The sequence below is a fragment of the Lampris incognitus genome, chromosome 3 (assembly GCF_029633865.1).
Source record: "Lampris incognitus isolate fLamInc1 chromosome 3, fLamInc1.hap2, whole genome shotgun sequence".
NCBI classification, from domain to species: domain Eukaryota; kingdom Metazoa; phylum Chordata; class Actinopteri; order Lampriformes; family Lampridae; genus Lampris; species Lampris incognitus.
In genome coordinates, this window is record NC_079213.1 from 27791456 (window position 1) to 27818591 (window position 27136).

General features: G+C 42.3%; 1 protein-coding gene across 1 annotated transcript; it reads left to right on the plus strand.

Moving 5' to 3' along the window:
- The first annotated feature begins 342 nt into the window (after positions 1 to 342).
- Positions 343 to 26108, plus strand: foxm1 (forkhead box M1). The gene is made up of 9 exons (XM_056277595.1): positions 343 to 712; positions 911 to 1017; positions 18589 to 18613; positions 18901 to 19100; positions 23604 to 23732; positions 24037 to 24096; positions 24677 to 24703; positions 24837 to 25028; positions 25299 to 26108. The coding sequence occupies exons 1-9, from the start codon at positions 343 to 345 to the stop codon at positions 26106 to 26108; spliced, it is 1920 nt and encodes a 639-aa protein (XP_056133570.1).
- The last annotated feature ends 1028 nt before the right edge of the window (positions 26109 to 27136 follow it).

Below are 27136 nucleotides of genomic sequence, written 5' to 3' on the forward strand. Positions count from 1 at the left end.
GGCCAAATAAGTCACACTTCATCTGGGAACCCCCTGCACCTCGTCGGTAATCTGCATGTGTATATTGATATCTGCTGTTGGGAGGAATGCATTACCGTTTGTTTGTAATGTTAATTATCTTACGTTAGGTTGTGCAAACGTCATGAACGTTTTTTTATTATCGCTGATCACCAGATACCCAAAAAACAACATATACTAGTTCGTTCTCATGTGCTAGTTCTAAGTTTTAGTGCCTCCTGCTGGCCCAACGTTGGGTTTAAAGTCGTTGCTATCGTCTTCTTGTGTTATTTTACAGAGACAACCACTGAAGTCAGAAGGGGTATTCTCTTTAACTTGGTCAGTATGAGACGAAGCCCAAGGAGACCCCTGATCCTCAAAAGGAGGAAACTGCCTTTTCAGCAAAATGACCAGCCAGCGCCTGCCTCACAAAATGAATCTAATGAAACAACACCCAAGGAAGCTTCAACAACATCTGCCACCCACTGCTTCCCTGATGGCATTCGCATCATGGATCACCCTGCCATGCCTGACACACAAGTGGTTGTCATCCCTAAAACAGCAGATCTTCAGAGTGTCATTGGGGCCCTTACTGCCAAGGGCAAAGAGTGTGGTCCCAATGGGCCAAACAAGTTCATCCTTTTGAGTGGTAGTGGTAGCCTTGAAAATGAATCTTTTAGTAAACCCAGCTTTGAAGATAAGGACATCTCAACAAGCAGCAATATTGCACACCCAGAGGCAACAGAAATTATACATACACCCTTGGATCCTAAACATCTAAGTGAAATCAAAAAATGTATGGAAATCACCGGATTTTGATGATAAATCATTCTCATTTGATGGCACTGGACTGGCTAGCTCTCTTTACTTATCCATTTGTGTGCATTTTATTTATTTTGATTGTCTTCTCTAGTGAATAAAGAACTCGACTGCAGTCCTCTAGATGACAGCCTCACCAACATCCAGTGGTTGGGGGGAATGAGCACAGTTGGCCTTGGACCCAATCATGCTAAGAAGGAAGTTGACATGGATACTCATGACTCCACAACTGAACAGGTTTCTCAGGTTGGCTATTTGATGTTTTGTTTTTTGTTTTTTTTTTACTTCTCATTAAGTCACAACTTGTATTGTCTTTGAAAACCTTTCCATTATAGTAGCACCTAATTGTGATTTTCAGTAAACTTCAGAAGTTATTGGGTTGAAGAAATTATGAATTGGTTGTTTTGCCACCATGTTCTGATTAATCTGGAGGTTGGTTAATGAGCAGCGTGTCCTCATCATTTTAGTATTTCATAATGTGAATCTGGGGAATTTTTGTGTTGTGCTTCTAATTACTGAGTAGCTACAAACAACACTGTTAGGGTACGTCTTTATGCATGCTCAATAATCCAGGTAAGAAAATCAAAGAAAGTTGAATCAGTTCATCTGGGCACAACGTTTATTGAGAGAAACGTTTCATCACTCATTTAAGTGACCTCTTCAGTCTCAACTGACTGCAGGTATTGCCACCCTTATAAACAATTCAATTGCATAACGACCGAAACCAACAATCAGCTCTCGTTAGCTCTTCTGTGACAGAACACAACACTGAAGAGCTAATGCGTCAGGCCAGGACTCCGCGGTCTATACCCATCTACATCTGTCGTCATCTTACAATGCTGTGATTGCAAACATTCCCAAATCCTCTGTGAATAGTACACATGGCCACTGTAACTCTAGCATTGGTCACATATATTTGCATATGAAACGGATCGTCGTTTTCGGTCGTTATGCAACTATGTTGTTTATAAGGGTAGGGATGCCTGTCAGTTGAGACCGAACAGGTCACTTACATGAGTGATGAAACGTTACTTTCAATAAACGTTGTGTCCGGATGAACTGATTCAACTTTCTTTGATTGTTACGGTACATGACAAAAACATAAACAAGCAGCTTATTATTCATTTTGCCCTTAAATCATTGTTTCCCCTTTTAAACTCGAGCATTTTCCCTACTATTTTTATCTAAAACTGAATCCCACACAGTTGAATCAGTTCATCTGGACGCATTTAGTGGGAGAAATGTTTCGTCACTCATATAAGTGACTTCATCAGTCTCAGCTGACTGCAGGTATCCCCACCCTCATAAACAGTACAGCTGCATAACGACCAAAACCATCAATCTGTTTCATATGCAGACTGCCGTGACCATTAATTTGGCCACGTGTACTAGTCACATAGTATTGAGGAATAGTTGCAATCACAGCATTGTACAGGGATGCCAACACATGTATGATGAAAAGAGAGCTAACTCGAAAAAAATGGGACAGCATAATGTCATATAACCATGTGACCAAGGCCCGTGCTGTATGCTTGAATAAATAGGAAATTCTATTTAATATACTCGGATTAATAAGTGTCAGACTGTTAAGTAGCAAATTAAGGTTTTTATTTTCAGAATTAGAAAATTAAAATAACTAACTACATGTCCAAAAATGTCCTCTCCTTAAGCATCCATCAGGACTTGTTCTTTGCCTTCACTTGGAGGGTTTCTAGTGCTTTACGTTTAGCTGCATTCCTTTGCTTGGCTGCATGTTTCGGCTGTGCTGCTTCTTTGTTTTGTTCCTGTGCAGTCCTCTTGCTATTTTGTGCACTTGCACATGTTTTCTTACAGCCATATTCCACCTGTCTCCTTCTTCTCTCCAACAGCCTCTCTTCTCTCTGTGCTTTCTCCCTTCCAGTAGACCTCACGTTCTGGCACAGTCTTCTGTCAACTGGTCCAAATTTTTCATCTCCTCTCTTTAACATCATGACCCTAGACTTTATGGCATACTTTGCTGTCTGAATTGCATCCAAGGTGGAAATATTCATATTTGAGCTTTTAGGGTCAATAATGTCTCCCATGAGGCTGATGGAGGACTCCACCATGGGCCCATCGAAGACTGAAATTGCACCTCTGATAAGCCCACTGAGGGCTGGATATTTCCCTGTGCTCATAACATGGGCCTACCACATGACCATTTTGTCTCCCTCTCGGTACTGGGCCAGCGTTGAGCCGACGTTGTATCTGATGATTTCCTGGGTGATGTCTCAGCTGCTTCATTTGAGTCCCAGCCTCCGAATGGCCCCTCACAACAGGGTTGATAGCGGACAAGGCTTGTAGGGTCTTACTTTTAAGTGGCAATTTCGCCTGCATGTATCTGCCACAAGCCACCTAGGCCTTGCCCACCTTCTCAAGGAAATCGCTGATGATCTATAACACATCAAATACAAAAAAAACCCAACACTTTCCTAAGTATCCTAAATTCCTATTAAGGTTTCATGAATGCAGCACAGTGCTAAGTGTCTCAATACTAATACTAGTCAACGTCAAGCCAGACAATATTCAAATAGGGCCTGTACCATTGTAAATTATTTATACAATAATTACCATGGTAAAACTAAAATTACCATCATACTGTGATGGCCTGACAGCCTGTCGCCCAATGACTGCTGGGACAGGCTCCAGCATCCCCGCGACCCTGAGAGCAGGATATGCGGTTAGGATAATTGGATGGATGGACTACTTTGTTTTTGGTTAGGGTAACCTGGCCTCTTTCCACTACTAGATGGCACTCAATATGAATGAAGTAAGTAGAGTAAAACAGTAAATACAATATACACTGTTGTTGCACAAACAATTTCACAGGGACAGAACACATCACTGTTAATACTAAATAAACCTTTCTTAATACTAACTCATTTATTTCACACACTAACCAGGTGTTTTGGATGGGCTGCTGCCCAAAATTAAAATTTTAACAACTATAATACAATTTTTAAACAATTTAAACTTCAGAGAGACATGGTTGAACTTGAATAGCAAAATTGAAAAAGTGAAAATATTACCTGAAAAACAAAACAGAAAACACATATTGCTAATCTAACAAACGTAACAAGGCCTATAAAACGTGAAATGGAAACAAAAACTTAAATAACCACTGAAAGTCCCAAACAACGACTGGAACTTAAAAACTACTAGAATGACCATGGGCAGATGACCGCCCACAGTTTTTAAACTCTAATCTGTCAAGATGAATGCCCAATTGAGATATTAATCTACTACTACTTTTGGCTGCTCCCGTTAGAGGTTGCCACAGCGGATCATCCGTTTCCATTTCTTCCTGTCCTCTGCATCTTCCTCTGTCACACCAGCCACCTGCATGTCTTCCCTCACCACATCCATAAACCTCCTCTTTGGCCTTCCTCTTTTCCTCTTCCCTGGCAGCTCCATATTCAGTATCCTTCTCCCAATATAACCAGAATCTCTGCTCCACATGTCCAAGCCATCTCAATCTTGCCTCTCTTGCTTTGTCTCCAAACCGTCCAACATGAGCGGTCCCTCTAATATAATCATTCCTAATCCTGTCCTTCATTACTCCCAGTGAAAATCTTAGCATCTTCTTCCTCTGCGTCTTAGCATAGTTCCCACCGGCACCATGCTGGTAAACAGCACCGGTGGCGGTCGTTGGTAACCTGGGCCTCAACCGATCCGGTATGGAAATCTTATTTATGGTCCGCATATTTGATTTGGCAAAGATTTTACGCCGGATGCCCTTCCTGACGCAACCCTCCCCATTTATCCGGGCTTGGGACTGACACTAAGAATGCACTGGCTTGTGCATCCTCAGTGGCTGGGTTCCAATTGGGATATTAATGCATGGCATATATTAGTATGTCTGTTAAGAAACGACTGACACTACCTCCGGCTTAGTCGGCCATCACTACAGACACAACTGGCCGTGTCTGCGAATGGGAGGCCGGATGTGGGTATGTGTCCTGGTTACGCACTAGCGCCTCATCTGGTTGGTCGGGGTACCTGTTCAAGGGGGAGGGGGAACTGGAGGGAATTACTCTGCACTGGAGAACACTAGTTTGTTTCTAGGACAGAGCAATGAACTTCGAAGGAAATGATGCGACCAACACATATCATAAATAGTGACATGACGCGCACGATCACGCGCAAATTACGTGTGGTCATTTTGACCGGTTATGGCCGTTTCAGGTCGATCTTATCATAACTTTTTTGTGTGTGTGCGCAATTGATCTAAAACTCATTTTAATGGAAATATGCAATTTTAGGACCATTCAGGGAGTGGCAGGTCTGTATCTTTTTTTCTTTTTCTTTTTTATACAAACTTGTTAAACTTTGAAAATCCAAAACAGTCAAAATGACCGACTTGGTCGTTCTAGTGTTAAATGCTCACAGAAATGGCAAGTTTCTGTAAATACTGAACCAGCTTTTGTTTACAAAAATGTATGTTATTTTTATTTGTTGCCTTGAAAAAAACTGACTTGTATGTACACTGTATATAGAAGAAACACTCACCTGGAAAACCACCACATACTTGGGAGTACACACTGAGGTGCAGGTCCACTTTTTGCTTATCAACCCAGATCTTCTTCCCCACTTAGCTCTTCCTCTTATTCCCTAATTTAGTCATACCTTCCAAAAGGAAAACAAAGATAATACAATGTATTAATAACTTTGACAGAAATGGGATGCTATTCAGACTTAAAATGAACTCTTTCAACTATGCACAAAATAAATCAACAATGCATAACCAACAATACAACACACGGGATATTTTTGCACAAAAATCCAATTACAGCAATATGCAAACAAATGAGCTTATTCATGGAATGATGCTGAAAAAGTTTATAGGTTAATAGGTATATACATACATACATAAATATATACATACAGACTGTTGAACCACAATTAATTGAGATTACTAACATTCAATAAGGGGATTTAAGTTCCTTGTTCAAACTAACATTAAATTCTGTTAAAATATATACATACCTTTCTTGCTGAGGTGTCGGTGCACAAATGCAATCCTTTGCTGTCCCTTCTCGCTGACATGGTAGTCTTTGTATAGCTGCTGCAATGGATCCTTATGCAGAGCTTTCTCCTCCTTCCCCACGAAACCGAAGTATCGGACCCTGTACACAGGCAGCATTGTCTTTGTTTGCATCCCAACATCGTATGCAGACAACCAACGGTGAGGGGACAAAGCGCTGGGGATTCGTGGCAGGTATGTCCATGTATTCAGCAATTTCTTTGAGGTACATGATCTGCAAATAAAGACAATAAGCCCTCTTACGTGACTAAGTGACACACCATTCAAAGCATTAGAGAAACCAAGAACACAAACTAGATCTTTCTCTCAAGCTAAAATTAAAATGTACATTTAGTTACCCGATCTGATGTGCACTGGTGGTCAGTGTGGAGATCTGTAAACAGCTGCTCCAGGCAGTTCTCAAAGGGCTCTGCAAACTTCTTTTCTTTTTTTTTTTTAACTTTATTTATAGGTTTTATATTTTTCCCAAAAATACACACACAAAAATCAAAAGACACCCCCCCCGGACACACACAAAAACAACAACCCTAGCAAGTCAGAGAAAAAGGAAAAGAAAAACAAATAAACAAAATCATCAACTAAACATGTATGAAAACAAAGGGGCTTTGTTACAATTGGAACCACTCAATAGTCAGACACCTAGTGCTAAGTACTTACATGCACACAAACATACACACCTATACAGACACGGCGATATATACGGTATATATCGCTGTGTCACTTATACACAAATACATATACATTCCCACACATCTCATTACACATAGTATTTAAGTATAGGCGGACAGGCTCATCCACAGTAACACATTGATAAGGCACTTATTCCAGCTAAATTATCCCTAATTATTCAAGCATCACCAATTCTTAGTCCTAATACTTAAAATAAAAGGGTAGTTGCTGCGAATTGGGGAGATAGAGATCTATTCTGGTATTTCTAAAAAAGACAGAGCAAGAGTGAATTCTAGTATAAAGGGAGACATCCATAAATTTCTGACGGGACTTACATCTGTTGTATCTGAGTTTTTCTAATGGAATTAAAGATAGCACTTCTTTGATCCAACTTGTGAATGATGGGGGCTTATCAGACTTCCAATTGCGAAGAATTAGTCCCCGGGCTTGAAGTGAGCCAAATGCTATTGCGTTAGCTTGGGGTGTAGTGATGTCTACGCCTTCACTGGGAACTCCTAAAATGGCCGTGATTGGGCTGGGTTCAATTGTTTTACAACAAATAAATGAGAAATCTTCGAAGATACAACCCCAAAATGTAGCCAAAGATGGGCATTCCCAAAGCATGTGCCCACCTGTGGCTCGGTTCCGGTGGCACCTAATACATGTAGGGTAAACAATGTAACACTTTGAATTGAATAAGGCGATGCCTAAGGCAGAGAGAGGTGGTGTGAATGCGCTGTAAGGAATGTTTCCAGATCTCTTCAGTGAGCTCGATGTTTAAATCCTGTTCCCAGGCTGATTTTGTTTTGTCCAAGGAAGGTGAGCCAATAGCTTGGATAATCTTATATATTTTAGAAATGTTTCCCTTGGTATCCGGGTCCCAGTCCAATATGATTTCTAATATGGTCTTTTCCTGCAGGACAGGAAACGAGTAGTGTTCTTTGGCAAAGCTGCAGGCCTGGAGGTATCTAAAAAAGTGTCTTCAGTATATAATGGTCCTTTTGGAGAATTTCAAATGAAGCAAAAATGCCATCTACAAATAGGTCGCTAAAAAAGATCAGACCGTTGTTATGCAACATTTGAAATGATGCATCAGTCTGGGAAGGAGGGAAAAGATGGTTATGTTTCAAGGGCATATGGCCGCAAGTACTATTGAAGTTAAAGTGTTTTCTGAATTGACCCCAAATTCTAAGAGCGCTTTTTATCACAGGATTATTGACATGTTTAATAGTTCCCCCGGGTAGTGGAGAACTCAGAATGGATACTGGAGAGACTTTGGGATTAGAACGGGTCTCCATAAGGGCCCAGGTGGGGCCACTTTTATTTTTCAAACACTGCAATCCAGTACGTTAATTTAACTATGTTGGCTGACCAGTAATAAAACATAAAATTAGGCAGTCCCAGACCTCCCATTAACCTATGCATCTCCAAAATGGATCTTTTTGATCGTGGCCTTGCTCTATTCCAAACAAATGAAGAGATGTGACTGTCAAGGTCACGAAACATTGATTTAGGTAAGAAGAAAGGAATCATTTGGTACAAATACAGGAAACGAGGCAGCACTGTCATTTTAATTGCATTAACCCTGCCTCTCAAGGAAACCGGTAGTGAGGCCCATTTCACAAGATCTAGTTTTGTACGGTCTAGTAAGTTTTTAAAGTCATGGCCATATAGATCATTATAAGATCGCATAACAGTGATTACTAGATAGGTAAATGAATGGTGTTCCAGCTTAAATGGAAAGTTGTTGTAGCTAAGATCCAACGCTATTTGGTTAATAGAAAAAAGCAGACTTTTGGAGAAGTTTAACTTAAATCCTAGAGTCTTCTGAAGTGGTGAAACATATCTATAAGCCGAGGTAGGGATTCTACTGGATCAGATGTGTCGAGAAGGAGGTCGTCCGCCTAAAGTGAAACTTTATGGGTCAGGCCCCCTCTCACGATGCCAGCTATCTTTCCTTCTGCTCTGAGGGCTATAGCCATGGGCTCAATAGCAATATTAAATAAATGTGGAGATAGGCCGCAACCTTGTCTAACGCCCCAATGGAGGAGAAAATAGTCGTAGCATATGGAATTGGTTCGCACTGATGCCTTTGGGGTTGCATAAAGTAGTCTGAGTCATGTAATGAATACTGGGTCAAATCTAAATCTTTCCAGAACAGCCAGAAGGTACTTCCATTCGATCCGATCGAAAGCTTTTTCGGCATCTAGGGAGAGTACAACTTCTGCTTGCTGGGTTGAATGAGAAGAATAGAGCACATTAGACAGTCTACACATGTTGTAGAAGCATTGCCTACCTGGTATAAAACCTATTTGGTCTGGTGCAATGATGGCAGAAATCACAGTTTCAACGCATTGGGAGAGGATCTTGGTGAGAATTTTATAGTCAGAACACAGAATGCTTATTGGCCGATGGCACCACAGTCTAATGGATCTCTGCCTTTTTTTGGTAGAACCGAAATGATTGCCTCTGTCATCGTTTCAGGTAGCTTTTGTTCCAGTAGTGTTTCTTGGTATACAGAGCATAAGACGGGAGATAATTTTTAAGGAAAAAAATTTATAAAATTCTACGGTGAACCCGTTTGGCCCTGCTGCTTTGCCACTTTGCATCGAGTTAATAGCTTAAGTGATTTCTTGACATGTTATAGTAGCTTTGAGGCTGCTTTGGGCTTCTGGGCCAATCATTGGAATGTTTATTTTGTCAAGGAAAGCATTAACCTCGGAAGTATTGACGTTGGCCTCTGTTGCATAGAGATTACAATAAATTCTCTGAAACTGTCATTAATAGTTTTGGGATGTATGGAAGTCACGCCAGGTGCCACACATATCTCTGGAATAGCTCTGTTAGCCTCTGCTTGTTTAAGTTGATGGGATAGCAGTCTACCTGTTTTGTCGCCATGTTCATAAAATGTTTGTCCTGATTTAAATAAAATCTGTTCAGTATATGTCTGATTGACAGTTGTCAAATTCAGTCTGTAGCAGCAGCCGTTTGGGGTCAGTAGAAAATCTCATGTCTATATTTGTCATCTGAGTAGACAGTTCTGAAAGACGTTTTGTGCGTTTTTGCTTCTCAAAAGCTAAATGAGAGATCATTTGTCCTCTAAGGTAGGCTTTGAGGGATTCCCAAATTATAGTGTATGACATACCTGGGGGTCGAGTGAATGTCTAGATAGGTATCAATTTGCTCATTTATAATCTTAATGAATTTATCACTGGACAGCAACAATGGATCTAGTCGCCAAGTACGCTGCGGCGCTATACTATTGGGAAAACGCATATCTAACTGAACCGGGCTGTGGTCAGAGATAACAATGCTGCGGTACTGGCAATTAGTGACTAATGGGAGAGAACTGCTATTGAGCAAGAAAAAATCGATTCGTGAATATGAGTGGTGAACTGGCGAGAAAAGTGAGTATTGTTTAGCTGTAGGGTTTGTGTTTCTCCACGGGTCTGTACGTTTGTATGAGTCCATAAATCACAGAAGAACCTTACCGGATTTGGAAATTGCACTATTGGGTCTAGGTCTGGACCCAATAGTTGCAGCATGCAGTTGAAGTCACCTCCCAAAACTAGATGGTGTGTGTGGAGATCTGGTATTTTAGCTATAAAGCGAGAGAAACACTGTGGGTTGTCCCAGTTCGGACCGTAGACATTAGCTAAAACAATCTGTGAACCAAAAAGTTTACCAGCAACAATTATGTATCCGCCATTCTTGTCAGCAATTACTGAAGTTGGAACAAAAGGGATTCCCTTTTTGATCAGTATGGCTGTGCCTCTGGACCTATCCTCGTATTTGGAACAAAATACCTGCCCAATCCAGCCTCTCTCAAGTTTGGTGCATTCATTAGTGCAAAGGTGAGTCTCTAGAATAAAAATAATTTCTGAGCCCAGGAATTTTAGGTGTGCAAACACACGGCTGCTCAGGCTCCATTCTGCGTCTCCCATGGTGTTGCGCAGTGTGGTTAATTCCGTGCATGGCTGTTTTAAAGTCCTCGAAGCCCTTTCTAAGCGCACGAACATCTGCTCTAATTATTGCCATTTCACTCTCTAAGACCGCTCTTACCTCCGTTTTCACCATGGCAACAAAGTCCAAGGAGGAAAGCAGCTCACGTTTGAAGTCTTCCGAGTGAGCCCCGGCGGGGTCTTCAGCATCGCGGCCTCCTTTCTCACTCGAGGTTGAGGATGATGCAGGGGAAATAGGCCTCGGCGTACACGCGGCGGCTCACATCCTTTAGCGGTCCTGTGCACCATGATACAGCGTGGATGTTAATCTGGTACTGTGGGAGTGCAGGAATGAGGAGACGGAGAGATTGAATCGAGTCAATTCAGTTTACTCGCCACACAACAACACCGATACAACACAATCCCTCATCGCAACCAGCTAACCGCGAGGCTGCTGCAAACATGGCTCCCCAGAAACCCCAAGCGGTGCCTACGTCAGCACTCTAAATGTCTGCCTTAAAGGAGCAGCAGCCCCTGGTGAATCTGCCCTCAAATGTGTATCACCACAATACCTCAATAATGCTGTGTCACCGGGTAAAATGCGAATAAAGTGCCTTTGAATTCGTTATTTGATTGTTTGTTCTGCAGAGGTAAACGATACACGTCCTACTCCGTAGCTTGCTCCACAGCGCCCCCGGCTCTTCAAACTTTGCAGCGTTGTGCACATGGTGACATGAATCAACATCAACATCAAGAAGTGCCGGACAGTGGTTCTGTCGGATTCTTGTTTCCAGTCCTGACTTGCTGCCTCGCGTCACATATGCTGAACAGGTTTGACCAGGGAATGTCCTTTTCCTTAAAGAAGCTGCAAATGGCTCTCTCCAAGCTGGCAGCATTGACTTTCACAACTTCAAGAGTACATAAGTGTTCAACCACAATATCCTTCGTCAAAGTCGCTCACAAGCGTGGCAAGCACCTTTTTGTTACTATTGCATGTGCTCTCATCTACATTCAGATAAAAAGGATATTGTCTTAATTTGGAGAGCGTTCCCTCAGAGAATGTGCAGCCCAGACCATACAGCATCTTGTAAGAGGCGGTGGATGGTGAAAGTTTTATCCTGCTCAGTGCTACCTTGTCTGCAGCCTGTTGTTTAGTCAGTTCCACTAAGACAGGTGCACTCGAGAGCGGTAGGGAATGTTCGGCGATAACAGCCAGGACCATTGCCTAGAAAACAGATTGAAAATATATAGGTTACTCATTTAAAGTGATTTTTTTAAAACTAAGTTCATTTACCACCATTAATTGGAGCAAACTTTTTTTGTGATAGATTGAAATATAGTCATTAAATTATCATTTGCTCTGAAGAGGCCTCTCCCACATTGCATAAAACCATTAGGTCAACGTTGTTGGCTACTCATCGCTACAGAAACACACACACAAAAATACCTGCCTCTGTACTGGATATGCGATCACACACAGGTACTGGTAGTTTAGGCATAGCCCTTTCCCTGATCTTTTCAGCTGCTTTGGGGGTTGCTGGGAGTGGGTTCTCCTTTCTGAGGAACTGTGAACCCCTTTGCGTTGCTATGATTGTGGTCACTTTCTGTTTGTGGATGTCTGTCTGACAGTGTACCAACAGAGCCCGGACGCCTCTGCCCCTACACAGAGTGCATCTAGCACATCCTTGAAAAAGTCAGACAATGGGAATGTGTGCTTGACTGATTTCACCTCGGTGGCCTATATGCACGCTCTCTTCCGCATTCCGACTCGATCAGCGCGATCATTTCCGGGTAGCGCCGGAAGTGATACGGACAACAGACAACAACAGCGAAGCAATGGTGTTTTTTACTCGGGTCTCTTCAAGATCTACCCAAACTCACGGTTAATGCACGTTAGTCGCATTATCCAAGAAGCATGCCATACGTCAGTTACCAAAAAGGAGAAGGGCTTCAAACTTTACATTTCAAGGTACAGCCACAATTACGAAGGTAAGATCCGGACGTGTAACGCTAGCACCAACAAGTTTTTGTACTAGCCAATGCTAGCGTAGTGATGTTACTGCTAACGTTATGTTTTTAAGTGTCTGTCACTGTTAGAATTTTTCTAACGTCGTTGTCAGTCTCCGTTTCAAACAAGGATTCAACAGAAGAACTGTCCATTAGGGCTCAGTGCTATAGATCTATGAGGAAAAGCCAAAAGCCTCACAGTTTGAGTGTAAGGGAAAGTTATCCTGCAGGTTTAGTGTAGACTAGTTCATGAGACAGGTTCCTGTTCATCAAATCAGTAAAGTTTCTGTGAATCATATCACTGCTATGAATCTAATACTGTTAAAGGCTACGTTAAATATATATTTCATATGATACCCCCATACATAACCCTAGTGTGTAAAAACTGTAAAAGTAATGGGATTCACAGAAACTATATTGCGTTCTGAGTTCTGTCACTTCTTTTACACACGTTCTGTGTTCCCTATTATTTTAGATGAGTAAAGTGAGATTAGTAACGATTTGGCTACAAGTTTTGATTTACACATTAGTGCATATTAACTGTGGGTTTTTGGTTCATATAATCAATTTCCGCTTTCCTCCCACAGTCTGAAGACGTGTGTGTGTGTGTGTGTGTGTGTGTGTGTGTGTGTGTGTGTGTGTGTGTGTGTGTGTGTGTGTGTGTGTGTGTGTGTGTGTGTGTGTGACTTGCAGCCTGTCCAGGGTGTGTCCTTGCCTTCCACCCAATGAGTGCTGGGATAGGCTCCAGCATCCCCACGACCCTGAGAGCAGGATAAGCGGTTTGGATAATGGATGGATGGAATGGATGATCAATGCATACATCATTCATATTTTTCTCACTGTACTCATGTATTCTCCTTTATAACAAAAGTTCACTAATTCATTATTTATAAAAAGAATGTTTTAATGTTTAACTGCACTTGCAGCACGTACAGTATGTATTGTAACAGATGTTTATTTTCACAGATTGTACTTAGGGGTTCCCATCCCTGCCAGTGCACCTGTGTGACAGATACAGCTTTATGCAACCATGCATGTGGCAGCACTTCTTTACCAGACTGCACCTTATTCCCAGCTGAAGATCACCTCTGTTCCCCCAACACACAGCTGCACAGAAACTGAGCAGAAGTGGCATAAACCAAGAACCATGGCGATAACTAACTTTCTTAACATGATACTTTTATTTTATTTATGGATATTTGTTTATGTTTATTGAAAACTTGAAATGCAGGGTGTTAAACCTGGTGGTGAATGACATGGTGATTCTTTCAGCCACACCTCGGGAAAGGAGACTGGTAGAAGACATCAGGTTATTATCCATCCATCCATTATCCAAACCGCTTATCCTGCCCTCAGGGTCGCAGTGATGCTGGGGCCTATCCCTGCAGTCACTGGGCAGCTGGCGGGGAGGCACCCTGGACAGGACGCCAGGCCATCACAGGGCCAGATTTTTATTATGAAAATATATTTTTGTAGTAATCTTAGTAAGATATAAGATTACGTAATCATCTGCTACATTATAGGATACATTTTATTCTAGCATTTATTGGTAGTATTCATACTGTCAGTCGATCAAGCAAGAAAGTCCAAACCCGAGCTTTTCAGGCTTTTCACACAAATAAGGTCTTTCTACTACTCCTTAAGTACAAATAAGGTATTTCTATATTCTCAGGTGTTTCATTTGAATGTATGCTTTAGCTTACTTTATGCAAACAATGAGTTCATCTTTTTTATTTGTCTTTTTCATAGGAACAACTTGTATAAGGGAGTCAGTTCACCTCTGCCTGAACTTTCCATGCTCAGGGTGGAGGAGGTCTACAATGACCTTTCTAGTGATGTGGCTCCTCATAACAACTATGTCCATAGCCGAAAATGTGCCTCTGGTAGACTTGAAGTTCGGTAAAGTGCAAGAAGGAAGTGTGTTGTCCTATCACTTGCCAACAAAAACAGTGCCAAAAACCCGCCCACACTCAGATGCCCCTTCTCCCCCAGCTGCCACTTTCTGGTTACAGGCTAGGACCCTCTACCTGTTCCTTCATCTGCTCTGAGCATCAGCAGCTCCACATGATGTCCCTGGCAACATCATTCGAGATGGCTCACAGCAGAGTTCCTATGTAGAGTGGCACCAACTAAGGCGGTTCCGCATCACCGCCACCAAATTCAGAGAGGTCTGTCACACCAGGGGGCAGACCTCTGCTGAAAAGGCTTCTGAGACCCAACCATCAGACTGCAGACACGAGGAGGGGGCTGGACATGGAACATGCAGCAGTAGAAGAGTACTGCAGGTCGAGTCAATATCCTTGTGGGTTCCTTATCCCCCCCGACGCACCTTGGATGGGGTCATCACCTGATGGCATAGTGTATGGTCCAAAGGGGCAGACAGAGTTTTCCCTTGTTGAAATTAAATGCCCAAATGTTTCGAATTATGTGGACTGCCCATACATTAAGATCAGTGAGGGCACACATACACTAAGGAAATCCCATCCGTACTTTTGGCAGATCCAGGGTCAGCTGTTAATTTCTGGATTTGAATGGTGTGACTTTGCTGTCTACACACAGGAAGACATGTTCATTCAGAGGATTCCCACAAAGAAATCACATCTGCAAAGAAAAAAATTATTTTCTTTTTCTTTTTTTTCTTTTTTACCTCTATGCTTCCCTGCAATAGAGAACTGCTCTGCGCGCTGCCTTACTCAGCTCACTGTTACAGGGATAGTCAGGGGTAGTGTATGTCATGTAATACTGTGTGTTTAAATGTTTATCTGATTTTCTGTCGTGCACTAATATGTGTTGTTCAAGTGTGCTGAAGTGGCAGATCACACAACATTGTTAAATTAAGTTTGAGTTAAAACACAAAAAAAAGTTATAAATGCAGTTGCAAGAACAATACTTTCCTCATTTTCAGATGTTTGATTAGAAAGAGAACTTGTCTGTGAATGTTCTCATTCATCCAGGTCATGGTTATCCAAAGGAATTGAATCAAATGCAACTGGACTTGGTATATATCCGTGAAGACGTTTCGCCTCTCATCCAAGAGGCTTCATCAGTTCGTGCCTTTCTGACTAGCTTGGTCTGCCTCACCTGACAGTGAGGAGTTTTGCCAGGGGGGATAGCGCGTGGGAGGATCACGCTATTCCTCCCAGTTCCCCCTCCCCCCCGAACAGGCCCCCCGACCGACCAAAGGAAGCGCTAGTGCAGTGACCAGGACACATACCCACGTCTGGCTTCCCACCCACAGACACGGCCAATTGTGTCTGTAAGGACGCCCGACCAAGCCGGAGGTTACATGGGGATTCGAACTGGTGATCCGCGTGTTGGTAGACAACAGAATATACCGCTATGCTACCCGGACACCCTTTGTGTCATGAACCTTACCCGATGCGCCAACAAAGATATCCTGCAATTTCCCCCTCTCATCCACAATTCCCTAAAGGACTTTGGAATAATAATTCTTTCTATTTAAGTAGTCCCCTCCTCTGACGTGTGGGCTCTGTATCTTGAAGTGGTATCCATCAATGGCATCAATAACTCCTATGCCACACATTGTGCTGAAGACATCAGAAGTAGCTGTCTTCTGCTGGGTTCACTCCCTCCATCCCTAAATGACTGAGGCATGTACTATAATTCTCATAGCCAAGAAAGGCAACGACCCTGTACAATGTGCCTCATACAGGCCAATTTCACTTCTGAACACCGATGCTAAGATCCTAGCAAAGGCTCTGGTATGCAGATTGGAAGAAGTTGTCCCCCTAATAATAGCAAGTGACCAGACTGCCTTCGTTAAGTATCGTCATTCCTTTTTTAATGTCCAACGTCTCTTTAACATTCTATACTCACCCTCTGAAAAAATCCCCGCGTGTGTTGTATCTTTAGACACTGAAAAAGCATTTGATCGAGTCGATTGGAGTGGAGGTACTTATTTACAGTTCTGGAAAATTTGGATTAGGGCCATTGTTTATAGTGTGGATTAAATTATTATATGCGTCTCTCAGTGCAATGGTTCAAACCAGTTGTACAGTTTCTCAACCCTTTGCTCTAGGACGTGGAACCTGTCAGGGCTGCCCATTAAGCCCGATCCTCTTTGATTTAGCCATCAAACTGCTTTCAGTTGCTCTTCAAAAAAACGCAAACATCGCAGGTATTTGGAGGGGGTGTATGGAACATAAAGTATCTTTATATGCAGATGACCTGCTATATGTTTCAGAACCAACAACCCCTCTGCCAGCAGCAATCCCTCTGCTTAAACAGTTTGGATCATTATTGGGATACAAAATAAACTTGCACAGGCGTGAACTCTTACCAATTAACAGAGAAGCATTTGACCTAGACTACAACGACACACCATTTCAAATTGAAGAGAGACAATTCACTTACCTGGGAGTAGTAGTCACGTGGAAATTCAAAAATCTTTTTAAATAAAATTTCATGACTACTAAATCAGGTTAAAACATCATTATTGCAGTGGTCCCCTCTTACCGGACCCTTGCCGGATGAATAAACTCTATAAAAATGAATATACTACCAAAATGTACATATTTATTTCAGTGTGTATTGGTGTTCATCCCAAAATCATTATTTGTTTCACTAGATTCGGTTATTTCCTCATGTATATGGCAAAATAAAAAGCCACGAATAAGCAGGACCTTACTTCAGAGGTTCAAACGGGAAGGGGGCATGGGGCTCCCTGATTTCCATCACTATTACTGGGCTAACATTTGTTGTCTTGCGTTCTGGAGCCACTTTTATGTTCAACCCAACAGCCCAGATTGAACATTTTTGGAGTTAGGATCATGCCCGGATATTTCGCTTCCAGCATGTCTTGGCTCACCGCTTAACTACAGAAATGTTTCTCTGCTGAGCCCACTGCTTCTAATCATCTTTTCATTCCATCTCGACATGACTCAACTTTCCAGGATTGGCACAGGAAAGGCATCAGATGGTTTAAAGACATGTTCAAAATAGCTGTTTTATCTCTTTCAGTCAACTGTCTGAGAAATACGACTTATCCAAAATACATTTATTTCGATATTTACAGGTCAGACATTGTGTGCTCCATCTTACCTTGCTTCCCTGCAAAACCTGACAATAACCTGGCTGACATGTTTCTTTCCTTTAACCCACTAAATAGGGATGCATTTTCAGCGTTATATAGAAACATCTCCATACTGACATATCCACCTCTGGACAGGATTAAAATGGTTTGGGAACACAATGTGGGACATATATCTGATGACCAATGGGATTCCATCCTCACATCAATACACAAATCTTCATTCTGTGCCAGACACTGCCTAGTGCAATTTAAGGTGGTCCATAGGGCCCACGTGTCCAAGGTTAAATTGTCTAGCATCTACCCTGATATCAACCCCACTTGTGACAAATACAAAAACAGGGATGCTACCTTTATCCATATGTATTGGCTGTGCCCTCACTTACAAAATTTCTTGAAAGATTTCTTTCGTACCCCATCTAAAATTTTAAAACAAAACCTAGACCCAGACCCTCTTATTACTCTGTTTGGCATTACTGATGGAGACGACTCTCATCTGACATCTGCGGAGCGCTGCATGGTGGCCTTTGCTTTGCTCTTGGCCAGACGTGCAATTTTGCTCAAGTAGAAGGATGCTGCTCCACCCACGCTTAGTCAGTGGCTTTGAGACATAATGTCCTGTCTCAACTTAGAGATGCTGCGATTTTCAGTCAGTGGCTCAAAGAAAACATTTTATAAAACCTGGGAACCCTTTTTGGAAGCACCTACATATCTGAGAGTATTCCTGATTTTAACGTGTTTGATAGTCAGGTTAGTTTCTCAGAAGAATATGACATGACAAGTGTTGGCCTGCAGCTACCGTTTATGTCTGTTAAATAATTTTTTCCCCCAATTTTGTCAGATTTTGAAATTTGACAATTCCACTGTTTGCACCTACCTCAAAACTTGGTCGGCAGTGTTAATTTCTTTCAAATGGTCAGTGATTCACAGTTGCAAAGAAGCAGAAAATGTTTGCTTTTGCTAGAGGCACTTACCTTGTTTTCATTTGCAACTAAAGAACATAGAAGTGCATTGAAAATGTTATTTTCCCCACTCATCTACAGGACAATCCAAATAGGAACCCAAACCATAATATATCCTAGAGTTTTCTCACAGACCTGTCAGATTTGCTGTTTAAAGTTGCTATATGCTAACCAAAAAGAATTAACTAGACCAAATAAGTCAAGAGAGGAAGAGCAGACATAGCTTGTGCATGTATAGTAAATTTACAGTAGCAACTCCCAATAACTTTAGTTTGTAGCACCTTGTTCTTCACAAGTCATGATTGGCTATTCATTCTTACCTTTGTTTATGTATGTGGGATGATCAGATCCAAGCCACCGTGCATTCGTATGATTTCTTTCTTTCACTTACACAGGCACAAGGTTCAGAAATGGTTACAGACACTGTGCGTCACAGACAGCCCATGCCAGAGAGACCACCATACTCCTACATGGCTATGATCCAGTTTGCCATTAACAGCAAGACAAACAGAATGATGACGCTCAAAGAGATCTACACCTGGATCGAGGACCACTTCCCTTACTTCCGAGAGGTGGCCAAGCCAGGCTGGAAGGTACATAGTTGCTGGCTGTAGAAAACGATCACGGTTAGGTTATTATTATTGTTGTTGTTGGTGTTGTTTTTGTTTTTTTCAGTGTCTTTCATGAAAATGCCCAGCCCTCGTGGGCTTTGCAAACACTACTAACAAGTATAGGCACACGTACACGTGTGTGAAGAAATCAAATCACAGAAGAAATAGGATAATAAAATAACATAATTAACCAAAAACCCTTGTTCCTGACTGCAACATGAAAATTAGAGATTGTAAACTACAGTATAGGGTAAACTAAAAATAAGGTCTCTCATTTTAACATTCGTCCATCACCTATATAAGTTGGTATCCACAGACATATATATATATAACTTTGTTAAAAGGAACACTCAATAGTAGGGAAAGTGCTCAAGAAATAAGGAACAAAACAATCCAGTGAGTCTTTACTTGACTCACTGGATTTTTATATATATATACACAGTGCATCCGGAAAGTATTCACACCCCTTCACTTTCCCCACATTTTGTTATGTTACAGCCTTATTCCAAAATGGATTAAATTCCTTTTTTTTCTTATCAATCTACATACAATACCCCATAATGACAAAGCGAAAAAGGTTTTGTAGAAATTTTTGCAAATGTATTAAAAATAAAAAACTGGAATATTCCATGTACATAAGTATTCACACCCTTTACTCAGTACTTGGTTGAGGCACCCTTGGCAGCGATTACAGCCTCAGGTCTTCTTGGGTATGAAGCTACAAGCTTGGCACACCTATATTTGGGGTATTTCTTCCTTTCTTCTCTGCAGATCCTCTCGAGCTCTGTAAGGTTAGATGGGGAGCGTCGCTGTACAGCTATTTTCAGGTCTTTCCAGGGATGTTCAATGGGGTTCAAGTCTGGGCTCTGGCTGGGCCACTCAAGGACATTCACAGACTTGTCCCGAAGCCACTCCTTCGTTGTCTTGGCTGTGTGCTTATAGGGTCGTTGTCGTGTTGAAAGGTAAACCTTCGCCCCAGTCTGAGGCCCTGAGCGCTCTGGAGCAGGTTTTCATCAAGGATCTCTCTGTACTTTGCTCCATTCATCTTTCCCTCGATCCTGACTAGTCTCCCGGTTCCTGCCGCTGAAAAACATCCCCACAGCATGATGCTGCCACCACCATGCTTCACTGTAGGGATGGTATTAGCACGGTGATGAGAGGTGCCTGGTTTCCTCCAGACGTGACGTTTGGCATTCAGACCAAAGAGTTCAATCTTGGTTTCATCAGACCAGAGAATCTTGTTTCTCATGGTCTGAGAGCCCTTTAGGTGCTTTCTGGCAAACTCCAAGCGGACTGTCATGTGCCTTTTACTGAGCAGAGGCTTCCGTCTGGCCACTCTACCATGAAGGCCTGATTGGTGGAGTGCTGCAGAGATGGTTGTCCTTCTGGAAGGTTCTCCCATCTCCACAGAGGAACGCTGGAGCTCTGTCAGAGTGACCATTGGGTTCTTGTTCACCTCCCTGACCAAGGCCCTTCTCCCCCGATTGCTCAGTTTGGCTGGGCGGCCAGCTCTAGTACGAGTCCTGGTGGATCCAAACTTCTTCCATTACGAATGATGAAGACCACTGTGCTCTTTGGGACCTTCAACGCTGTAGAAAATTTTTTGTACACTTCCCCAGATCTGTGCCTAGATACAATCCTGTCTCGGAGGTCCACAGACAATTCCTTTGACTTCATGGCTTGGTTTCTGCTCTGACATGCACTGTCAACAGTGGGACCTTATATAGACAGGTGTATGCCTTTCCAAATCATGTCCAATCAATTGAATTTACTACAGGTGGACTCCAATCAAGATGTAGAAACATCTCAAGGATGATCAGTGGAAACAGGATGACCCTGAGCTCAATTTTGAGTGTCATAGCAAAGGGTGTGACTACTTATGTACATGCAATATTTCAGTTTTTTATTTTTAATACATTTCTCCAAAACCTTTTTCACTTTGACATTATGGGGTATTGTGTGTAGATTGATGAGAGAAAAAAAGGAGTTTAATCAATTTTGGGATAAGGCTGTAACATAACAAAATTTGAGGAAAGTGAAGGGGTGTGAATACATTCTGGATGCACTGTATATACACACACACACACACAGATACAGGAAAAAAGTTTTAATGCATTGCAGCACAGGCCTGTTCCGTGCGTCTTGCACTCATCAGCTGCTAATGTGTTTCAACAAAGAATCATACAGTTTACGTTGCCCAACATCACGCCCCTAATTTCAGTTGGACAGCAACCAATCAGATGGGGGAGACATTCAAACTATAACAACCAATGGGGTAGGTACTTATGATGCACAGCAACCAATGGAGGAGTAGAAAACATTAAAACCAATGGGACTGGGGTTTGTTTTGAAAAGTATTTAGGGGCCAGGGCACTGTTGAAATGGTGTACATTAAAAACATAACAAGGTAATTTATGTGAATTATATATTGGGGTGGTGTTGGGGCACAGTCGGAAGGGCAGGCAGTTAAAATATTTTAAAAATATTTTAAAAAACTAATAAATGTCATATGTGTATCATCTAATTGGGGGACGGAGAATAATAGAGACGTTTTACTTATAGTTACAAAGGAGTTTTTTTTCAGTGTCTACAGCTTGTGGCCAATTCGTTTCTATTATTCAAAGTGGACATATCAGGTCTGCAAATAATTATATATATATATATATATATAGCGTTTTTTTTCCGAACCATCAATGGTGTTGAGTGCTCGACTAATGAGTGGAATATCAATTTTTTTTCAGGAAAAAAAAACGCATATATATAGCGTTTTTTCCCGAAACTGTCAATGGTGTTGTTATAAGTGCTCAACTAATGAGGAGCGGAATATCCAGGGGTCCGACCTGAGAAGTGGATTATATACTATATACAGTGCATCCGGAAAGTATTCACACCCCTTCACTTTCCCCACATTTTGTTATGGTACAGCCTTATTCCAAAATGGATTAAATTCCTTTTTTTCTCATCAATCTACACACAATACCCCATAATGACAAAGTGAAAAAGGTTTTGTAGAAATTTTTGCAAATTTATTAAAAATAAAAAACTGAAATATTGCATGTATATAAGTATTCACACCCCTTGCTATGACACTCAAAATTGAGCTCAGGTTCATCTTGTTTCCACTGATCATCCTTGAGATGTTTCTACATCTTGATTGGAGTCCACCTGTAGTAAATTCAGTTGATTGGACATGATTTGGAAAGGCACACACCTAGTATAAGGTCCCACTGTTGACGGTGCTGTTTACCCAGTGAAATGGTTTTTGAAAATCAATGAAACACAGATTCATTGATTTTCAAAACCCATTTCTTGTATTCTGGCTCTAACAACTATTGCAAAGATTTAGTCAACAGGGGGTCTGTTTTACCTTAAACCATTTTGCTTATCTAGAAGTACGTTAGATGTTTACAAATAGGAGAGCCATAATACTAGTAATTGATGTACAATGGGGTCATCCAGGTAGCGTAGCGGTTTATTCCGTTGCATACCAACACAGGGCTCGCCGGTGCGAATCCCCATGTTACCCCCGGCTTGGTCGAGCACCCCTACAGACACAATTGGCTGTGTCTGCGGGTGGGAAGCTGGATGTGGGTATGTGTCCTGGTCGCTGCACTAGCACCTCATCTAGTCGGTTGGGGTGCCTGTTCAGGAGGGAGGAGGAACTGGGGGGAATAGCGTGATCCTCCCACGCACTGTGTCCACCTGGTGAAACTCCTCCCTGTCAGGTGAAAAGAAACAGCGGCATGTGGTAGTCTGCAGCCATCCCTGGCTCAGCAGAGTGGGTGGAGCAGTGACTGGGACGGCTCAGAAGAGTGGGGTAATTGGCCAAGTACAACTGGGGAGAAAAATGGGGGGAAATCCAAAAAGAAAAGAAATTCATGTACAATAAGCCATTTATCCAATACCACTACAGTTGAGTTTCACCCATAGATCATTGTTATTTAACTAAGGAATTGGTTTTGTGATCGATTTCAACCATGTAGAGGGGAAGAGACTAAGTTCCTAACACACTTCAAATAAGGAGAAAAACTTTTATAGTAGATATGGCGATATAAGAGCTTCGTTACAGAGCACTTCTGCTGCTTTTACCATCTCTACGGCATGTCTCACTTCCTCTAATGTGATATTAGCATTCCGGAATGGACTTGAAATACTTCCAGTCTGCTTCATTTCCATCTCATGAGCCTCTTTTCTGCTATGTAAATTATTTAAAAAGTATCCATGAAACAGTGGTGGAATGCAATTCCTGGAAAATAAGTTTGCAAAACCATCCTCTCATTCAAAGTACAGCCTAATCTGTTGTCAAGTTCTCCGTTCTGTAGGATTGTTACAACCACAGTCTTATTGGATTGGACTGTAATCAGAGGACCATCAGCTTTGACATGTGGCATATAATGTTGGGTTTTTTTGAACACCACTCCAAATCCATGTACCCCATCCCTTCCTCAAATATTAAACATTTATTTTTTTCATTTATCACGGCAGAACTCCATCCGTCACAATCTCTCCCTACACGACATGTTCACACGGGAGTCAACACCAGATGGAAAGGTCTCTTTCTGGACTATTCGACCCGAGGCCAACCGATGTCTCACTCTGGATCAGGTGTACAAGGTGGGTGCAAGTAAACTCATCATTTATGTAACTCATGGTGGTGACATTTGTCTTCGATTTATCTTGTGTCATTGTTTTAATGTGTGCAGCACCTCCCATCGAAATAAACACACGTCACCTCCCGTGTTTTGGTGTCTTGTCTCCAGTAGCACCAAGTATGGCACCGACACTATGTCAGGTGTAACTGTTTTCACATATCAGTATAATAAATCGCATGTTGTTTCTTTTTTTTACGTGTTCATTCTTATGTTCTCTCTTCTGATATCAATTTCCTATCGTCTCATTCAACACCCTTCCATTACAGCCTGGTTGTGACCCAACCTCTACTCCCATTCCAGTGCCAGTGCTGTTCTTTCCTCATGAAGTAAGATGATTTTTTTCTTTTCTCTTTTGCTCCCGGAAAAGTCTTTGGCCCAACAGCCCAGGAGGAGAGAGGGAGAAACGAGACAGAGCTCAAAGCCAATTTTTCATTGCAGGGACAGTTGATGTGTGCTACAGGGAAGGAGAGGCAGTTTGCACATTGAAAGACTCGTACACTGTATTCTATTACGTTCATTTCCCTTTCAGGGTTCTACCGTTTCATCTTTTTTTTTTTTTTTTTTTTTACATAGAAATAAGATCCTAGTGTGCAAAGAAAATTGAACCAAATGACTGAACTTGGGAGTTTATTTTAAAATCATCATGCCCCTATATTTCTCCTAAAGTCTTATCTTTCACCCTTGATAGGAACCTAACCTTTGTTTTTCTTGGCTCTAGCTTGCAATACAGCTGTGTACAAGGTCAGAACCATGCCGTCTTTACAGGTTGTCAGTGTGGTCTGATGTGAGACGAGTAGAGAGCACTACTGTCCAGCTGTATATATGCACGTCAAGATATAAAATGACTCTTTATGCAAACCTACATTTTGTACTTACATGTCAACTTTTTTTTTTTTTTAACAACAGAAGAGGACAGTTCCTGATGCAAGGAAAACACTGGGTGGCTCAGGTAAGTAGGGGGGGGGGGCAATAAGAGATTGCAAATGATTTTGTGGACCGAAACCATCATGAGTTGATTTCCATTTTTTGACTCAAAATGAGTCCGTTATTGAGATGGAACATGTTTTCCTCTCTTTGTTCAGAGAGAAAGATGAAACCTCTTCTCCCACGGACCGACTCTTACCTGGTCCCAATCCAGCTTCCTCTTACCTCCTCCCTCTACCTGCCATCCTCCTCTATGAGCCACATGGCTCTCTCTGCATCCCGGCAGAGACGGACCAGCTCACGAGGCAGTAGAAGAGTCCGCATAGCTCCAAAGGTAGACACCTGTGTCACAACAATATCGTTCATATGTAAGTGTTAAAGGGGCAGAGAAGCCACTAGAGTTCTAATGTGCAATTGGTATTTTCCTCTGGGACAGGTGTCAGTCAGTGATGCCCCTAGCGAGACGGTGCAAACTCCCACTGTGGAGGAGATTAAGGTGGAGCAGATGTGTTTGCCGCTAAGCTCCAAGACTCCCCGAGCCCTTCCGAGGACAGAGGCCAGCAGCTCGCGGCGCAAACAGCGCTTGGTCCTTCCTCTGGAACAGGTGTCAGTCAGCGATGCCTCTAGCATGATGGGGCAAACTCCCACCGTGAAGGAGATTAAAGTGGAGCAAATGTGTTTGCCTCTAAGCTCCGAGACTCCTCGAGCCCCTCCGAGGAGAGAGGCCAGCAGCTCACGGCGCAAACAGCGCTTGGTCCTTCCTAAGACTGAAGAGCCTGTCCTTCTTTTCTCCGACAGTACTTTCTTCGACTCAGGCGTGGCCTCTGATGCATCAGTTTTACAGGACGTGCGGCATGCCGAGCTGGAGACCAAGGCCGAGCTGGACAGTCCCAACTGGGAGTACTCCTTCAAAACTCCTATCAAAAGCAGTAGCCACCTGGCCTCCTCCACCCCCAGCAAGCCCCCACCTAACGCAATACCAGAGGTTTGGAGGTTGACGCCACTGGGCAAGCAGGGCCGAGACACGCTGGACTTCAGCCCTATCCGCACACCCAACGGCCCCACTCTCACCCCTAAGGGCCATGACTTCAGCTCCTTCAGCTTCAGCAGCACTCCCTTCAAAGAACTGCCCCTGTTCAACTCCTCCAGAGAGCTGCTTTCCAACAGTGGCTCCAGGGCAACAGGACCAGCTGGCTCTCCGAGTGTGGAGCACCCCTCACACTGTTCGAGGGAGCTCCTCCAGGCAGGAGGCCACACGCCGGGCAACCACTCGTTCACCGAGGGCCTTGTTCTGGACACCATGAATGACAGCCTGAGCAAGATCCTAGTGGACATAAGCTTCTCTGGCCTGGAGGATGAGGATCTGGGCATGGCTAACATCAGCTGGTCAGAGTTTATACCTCAACTCAAGTAACCTGGAGTCCAAGTCTCATTCTGGTCTTTATCGTGGGTAAGACAGACACCTTAAATTCAGCTGTTTTTTTGGGAAAGCTGTTTTCATACGATGTCTTTTTACACGGGATGTTTCTGTCTACTCGTTTTTTTTCCCTGCATCACGTGGACTGTGTCACTAATCAACTTTTGTTTCCTCACTCTGTTTTTTGATATTTCTCTACATAAGCGTCCCAATTTTCTTAAATAGTTTAATCGGCTTGTTACATTTCTCCGTGCGCCTGAAGGTATCGCTAGAAAAGTCCTTGTCTTCCATGTTTATGTATGTTTGATTTGCACATGTGAAATGTACATTTAGCTTTTGAAGATGTAAAGCACATATGTTGGCTAATCACCCAGCAAGAAACTACCATGTCAGAATGGAAGAAGATATCTAGGTCATTCTGCCTCCTGGAAGTGACTAACTTAATCAGTTTTTCATTTTGAGCAATAAAGTCAAGTCAATTTTACTTGTATAGCCCAATATAACAAATTACAATTTTGCCTCAAGGGGCTTTACAGCAACACAACATAGACCCTCTCATCGGATAAGGGACAATTCCCTAAAAAAATTGAAAGGTAAAACAATACTAACAGCAATAGTGTTTTCCATGAACTGAATATATCACATGCCTTTATAGACCAATACCCATCAAAATCCATATCACTTTTCATAGATACAATGCCTTGCAAAAGTATTCAACCCCCTTGACAGTCATCACTAATTTTTTGATTATAAGATAAGCATCTGTTCCTGAATAATATTATTTTTGTGAACCCATAAGCTCTAATAGCATGTTCCCAAGGCCAAAATAAGTTATGTTTTGTTGACTTTTTGTAAATAAATTAAAAACTAAAATATAGTGCATAAGTATTCAACCCCCACATATCAATACTTTGTAGAGTACCCTTTTGCTGCAATAACAGCCATGATTCTCTTGGGGTAAGTATGTACAAGCATTGCACATTCTTCTGGAGTAATTTTTGCCAGTTCTTGGCAGAATTTGTATA